Source organism: Triticum dicoccoides, chromosome 6A (genome assembly GCF_002162155.2).
Source record: "Triticum dicoccoides isolate Atlit2015 ecotype Zavitan chromosome 6A, WEW_v2.0, whole genome shotgun sequence".
Classification (NCBI taxonomy): Eukaryota; Viridiplantae; Streptophyta; class Magnoliopsida; order Poales; family Poaceae; genus Triticum; species Triticum dicoccoides.
The window spans coordinates 209178579-209183958 of NC_041390.1; the positions used below are offsets into that span (position 1 = coordinate 209178579).

General features: G+C 51.4%; 1 protein-coding gene across 2 annotated transcripts; it reads right to left on the reverse strand.

Moving 5' to 3' along the window:
• Nucleotides 1-1536: 1536 nt before the first annotated feature.
• On the reverse strand, nt 1537-4427 carry LOC119319017 (adenine nucleotide transporter BT1, chloroplastic/amyloplastic/mitochondrial-like). 2 transcript variants are annotated; one of them, XM_037593537.1, is made up of 4 exons: nt 4310-4427; nt 2674-3255; nt 2424-2585; nt 1537-2331 (listed from the first exon to the last, which is right to left on the reverse strand). In XM_037593537.1, exons 2-4 carry the CDS (start codon nt 3253-3255, stop codon nt 1777-1779), a joined length of 1299 nt encoding a protein of 432 aa, XP_037449434.1. In that variant the 5' UTR covers nt 4310-4427; the 3' UTR covers nt 1537-1776. The 2 variants fall into 2 exon arrangements, with proteins under 2 accessions (XP_037449434.1, XP_037449433.1); XM_037593536.1 differs by having other exon boundaries at nt 1537-2334.
• Between the last annotated feature and the right edge of the window lie 953 nt (nt 4428-5380).

The window sequence follows — 5380 nt, forward strand, 5'->3', positions numbered from 1 at the left end:
TTTCTTCCTCCTCCAACCCTTAACCCTAATGTCTTGTTGAGCTCCACCATTGCTACACCCCATTTTGCTAAATACCCTCAATCCCTCCACCCAAACTTGTTGAAACTTTGGGGATTGGGAGAGCAAGACCCGATCTACAACTTGACCAAACCAAATCGCGTTCTCCGCAACATTTCTTCCCCATTGACTTGTTACTCTTGGAGCTTGGGCTCCTAGGCGGTTAGAGGTTCCTCCGGTAGCTTCCTTTCTTGTGGTGTGCTCCGGAGAAGTTTGTAAAGGTGTGGTGGTCGCCTTCAAGACCAACCCCGAGTGGTTCGAGGCTCATCCGTTGGGGGTGACTCGAAGGAGAATACGGTGAGCCCTTGGTGGCATTCCGCAAGCTTTGGCTCCGGCACCGCTTCAAACGGAGATTAGCTCTTCCCAAGAAAGAGTGAACTTCGGGTTAAAATCCGCGTCCTCGTCTCACTTGTGGTTAATCCTTTCCCGCACCTTTCTTTGTTGTTGTATGCTTGTTGGCTTGCTAAGTAGTTTGTTGACTAGCTTTTCTTCTTAGAGCTTGCTTGTCATATAGGTTGCATTCACCTAGTTGCATATCTAGTCAACTCTTTTATCCGCTAAGCCTTAAAATCTATAAGAAAGATTAAAATTTGTAGTCTCCTATTCCCCCCCCCTCTCTAGTCGACCGTATCGATCCTTTCACCGCCAGCGGGGGCCGAGGTCCTCCGCACCTCTGCGGCTCAAATGCCATCGAAGGTGGGGAGGACCAGCGGCAGCGCCACGGGAGGAAGAGAAGGTCTGATCGCCTATGGTCCTTTCTTTGATCAAGTCACGGAGATTGTTTTTGTATACATCAAGCCATGGAGATTGTGATTATTATGAATTTTTGGGTCTGGATTGTGATTTCTTTAGGGGCCTGTATTCTGATTATTAGTAATGCAATTTGATACCCTTTATGTTTGTGTTTACGTTGCCGAACCAAACACCTTGAGACTTTCATATCTAAATTCTCTAGAAATAAAAAAAGGAAATAATAGCTAGTTTAAATTGGGACATTACTTCGTCCCATTAACACTATTAACGGTAAATTTGCATATTTGTTTTTCTCGAGAAACACAGTGAAGTTGGTTATGAAATTCCATACATTGTGAACTACTTATTTTACAATTTTAAGAAACCCATATACGGATGAAAACCTCTTTTTTACAGGCAAAAACACTTGGGAGTACTTCACTTGTGGGAGTACTTGATATGATGTGACCTAGGATTTTGTGTTAAAACCACCATAGGGCCTAAAAAGGTAAACTGTTTAGGCTCCAGTTCTTTCGACGACTCGGCATAAGCCACCCCTTCCCCAACTTATTTTAGAAGCCGGCCCCATATTCATTGGGGCTTGTAAATCAGTTACCGGCTTCTGTAATAAGCTGGGGAGGGAGGAACATGATTATTTTAGAAACCGCCAAAAGAACTAGGCATCAGTAAGTTCAGTTTCAGTTTTATGCTTTGGACTGCTTGAAAGTTCTAGGACCAAAAGTGAGCTTGGAGCAAAGTTGAAGGTCCAAAAGTGGACTTCTTCCTTATTGAATTGATTACAGAAAGGTGCCATAAATCATTCGACGGCATTACTGAAACGGAGCATGTTCCCTGAACAAAACGAAATTCAACTTCTAAGGCGCCACTTCCAGCTTAGGATTCAATCGCAATAGGCTCTACACTTCAAAAATTTCAAATCACGCATTTTCTTCTGATTTTGACGGTCACCATAATGCTTCATCTAGTTCATGGCCGATCACCGTTCGAGCTCTTGGGCGCCGCCTGTCCTCCTGCCTGTCCGGTCTCCGTCTCCTCCTGGGGCTCGGCGGCGCCGCCGTCTTCTTTCTCGTCGACAAGTATCTTCTTGCAGGCCTCGTAGCACATGAAGGAGATGCCGGCGGCGGGCATGAGCTTGATGCAGCTGGGGCCGAGCCCGCGGTAGAGCCCGGCGGTGCCCTCCTTCTCGAGGATGCAGTACATGGCGTGCAGCACGTTCTTGTACACCTGCCTCCCGCCCACGGCGCCCACCTGCATCTGCTTCCGCGCCACCTCCAGCGGGAACGTGGCCGTGCTGGCTATGGCGCCCGCCGCGGACCCGATCAGCAGCGTCGGCACGTTGCCCACCTCCTCTTTCCCCGACGCGCGGCGGTACACGCCGCGCAGCGTCTCGTAGGCGTAGAAGTTGGCCGCCGCGTACGGCACCACGCCGATCAGGCTCGGCGCCAGCCCGCGGTACAGCTCCCCCGGGCCTTCGTCGCGCACGATCTTGACGAACGCGTGGAGGAGGTTGTCGTACACGTCCTTCTGCATGCAACGCAACGGGGTCGTCAGTCAGATGGCACTGCCACTGGTTGAGATACAGTAATTACTGTGCTGGAATTCTGTGTTCTCACCTCGATGGTGAGACGGGTCTTGACGAGCTCCATGGGATAGGTGCACAGGGTTGAGGCCACTCCGGCTAGCGCTCCGGCGACGAGCGGCGTGGGGATGGGGACCTTGGCTGGCTCGCCGGCCTCCGGGGTCAGGTACTTCTTCGCCGTGTCGTAAGTGAAGTGCTGCACCGCGCCATGTGGAGTCAGGGACACTGCATCTCGCATCAGTGAAATTTGAAGGAAAAGCACTTGAGGTGGCTGGCTGGCTTGCCTCGATGGCCTTGCTTGGCGCGACGCGGAGGACGTTGACGGCGTTGCCGCGGAAGAGGCCGGGCCACCCCTCCGTCCGCATGATCCACCGGAAAACCCCGGCCATGGAGTCGGCGCCGGAGCTCCCCACCATCAGGTGCGTCCTGATCGTCTCCAGTGGCGCCACGAAAGTCCTCGACACGGCGCCGGCGATGGCGCCGCTGACCAGCCGCCGCAGGTGCGGGTTGCCGATCTTGACCCTCACCTTCCTCAGACTCAGCTGCTGCTTTTTGGCCTTTTTCGCCTTCTGGGCCTTCTGGACGCCCGCCTCGCCCGCGGCTGCGAGCTGGTGTGCGACGTCGTCGGCGGGCCGAGCCTTCCCGTCATGCTCGCGCGCTACCGGCGGGGCGCCGTGGGACAGGCTGAGTCCCACGCTGGCGAACAGAGCCCTGCGTGGGAAGTCCAAGCTCCTGGACTCGGGCTGCGAGCTCCAAGGGAAGGCGACCTCAGGGACCGGCCGCAATAACCAGTTCTTCTTGTCCATGACGAGCGAGGCGCGGTTGTTCTTGGTCACCATTGTCGTCGCGGCCATTGCCGCCGCCATCTGATTCAACTCGAACACATAAAGGATTATATATGTAAGGGCGAAAGAGCTAAGTTGTACGGTGACTAGTGAGCAAGAGTGCAAGAGCAAGACTAAGATCAGCTCAATTCATATCACAAAAACCTAAAAATGTCCATGCAAGTTAGGCCACAAAACACACAAGGGAACACCAAGATCACTCAAAATGGCATTATGGTGATGGAATTAGATCTTAAGAGCAGATTTGGTTAATCCAATTTAACACCGAGGCACTGACAAACACTACTACGGCTACACGTCAATCGCCTGAAAAACAGAAAACGGCCAGTCGATTCTCCTTCTCCTGTATCAACCGTTCGACCAAGATCCAATAGACGTTGGTTGTCTTCAACCTTCGACAGATCTTCTTCCTCTCTCTCACCCGCCGATCCAGCTCAGCCCTAACCGCCGGCCCCCGCCGCCCGCGGCCGCGGCGCTCCCGCGACCGTCTCGCCGCCCCACCCTCCCCTAAACCATCTCCCACCGCCGCCCCACCCTTCCCTAAACCACCTCCCACCGCCGGTCTTCCACCACCGCCGGCCATCCCTCTAGGCCCCCTGCGCCGAGGTGTTTCTCCGGCAAAGCCCCACATCACCGCCCCACACTAAACCCTAAGATAGATACTGGGGTAGCCTGACCAGTGAGCTTCTTCCTCCCTTGCACCTGTTTCTTCCTTCAACCAAAATCGATTGATCGAAAATTCGAAGTCAGGCGATTGACATGTAGCTATCTCACACACGCATCAGGTACATAAAAGGACAGAATCTAAGCTAGATGAAAACCGAAAACGTTCACACACGCATCTATTCAAGGTAACACATTATTTAAAATGAAAACTATATGAACCAGTACTATTTTTGGCCCGGTTATATATACGAATGACTTAAAGTTCATTTCTATGCATTAAAATTAACACGCTTTCATTATAAACTGAGCGAGTAAAACATATTCAGCTTATTTCTCTTTGAGCCGACCCCTAGTCATGGATAAGAAAAACGAATATGGAGAGTGTTGTGCAGTCTAGCTATACGCATACCTCGAGGAAGCAAGACAGAACTGATACGTGCCCTGCCTAGGAGTTCTTCAGTCCTTCACTCCCTCACTGGCCTCTCTCGTTGTTGGGAATGGGGGTGGCTCGACGGCCATTTTATACCCGTTTCAGCACTCTCTCCATCAGTTGGCGTGTCCAGTGAGCAACGATGCCCGGCCTCTCCCATGGCCTCTGCCATCTCTGCCCCTCTACCGCACCCCATTACCACCGCACACGGTCGCTGAGATCCGTTGGACATGAAGGGCAAATCCGGTCTAATCGTCGAAGCGGATTTGGAGCCGTCTGTGCCAATCTGTGCATACACCAGAATGGCCTCGTCTGCTTCCATCAAAAAGAAGAATGGCTTCGTCTGCTTCGGACGTGCGTGTGTCTCATGCGTGCATGGATCCGCACTCGCGAGCCGCAACAGCCTTTGTTTTTGCCAGCTCAGTTCCTTCTCGCGGACGAAGAAGGCGACAGAAACCGGTGGGTAGCCGCGAGGGGCGCACACAGCAGCCGGGTCACGCTGGCCAGGCCGCCGCCCGCCGCCCGCCAGGCACGCACGCTGCTTTAGAACTGAATCTTTCCTGATGTATCAAGATGTAATTCACTAGGAGTCTACATGGTAGTGCAAGTCCTGTTTGAAATAAATGGGCTTGCCCATTAAGAGCATCTACAACCAGGCACTCTAAACTTGCCTCAAACGTTTGGACAGATGGCCCGGACAGTGACCGGTCACAAAAAAACGACTCAGACAGACACCTCAAACAGACCTCAAACATCCGGGGTTAACCGACAACCCTAATATCCAACCCAAATCCGAGAGGAATATAGGGGCGCCCTGTAACATTTCAAAATTCTAAATTTTGAAATGTTATATTAAATAGATAGTCTTATTTGATTGTTATGTGATTGATTGACTGAAAGTGAGTGAATTCGAAACTTTTAAAAGTTAAATGAGAGGGAATAAAATGACTTTCCTAAACTTTTATTTTGCATTCATGATCTCCATGAATTCAAATTCTTTTCAGATACAAAACCCTAAAGAGAAGATGACATGACTTCTTCCATTTAAAT

Excerpts from the sequence above, each read along its gene's own strand:
- LOC119319017 (XM_037593536.1), bottom strand. The coding sequence starts at position 3,255 with ATGGCGGCGGCAATGGCCGCGACGACAATGGTGACCAAGAACAACCGC. Across the intron at positions 2,586-2,673 it reads CGCCAAGCAAGGCCATCGAG|CACTTCACTTACGACACGGC; the intron begins GCAAGCCAGCCA and ends GGCGCGGTGCAG. Across the intron at positions 2,335-2,423 it reads AGACCCGTCTCACCATCGAG|AAGGACGTGTACGACAACCT; the intron begins GTGAGAACACAG and ends CGTTGCATGCAG.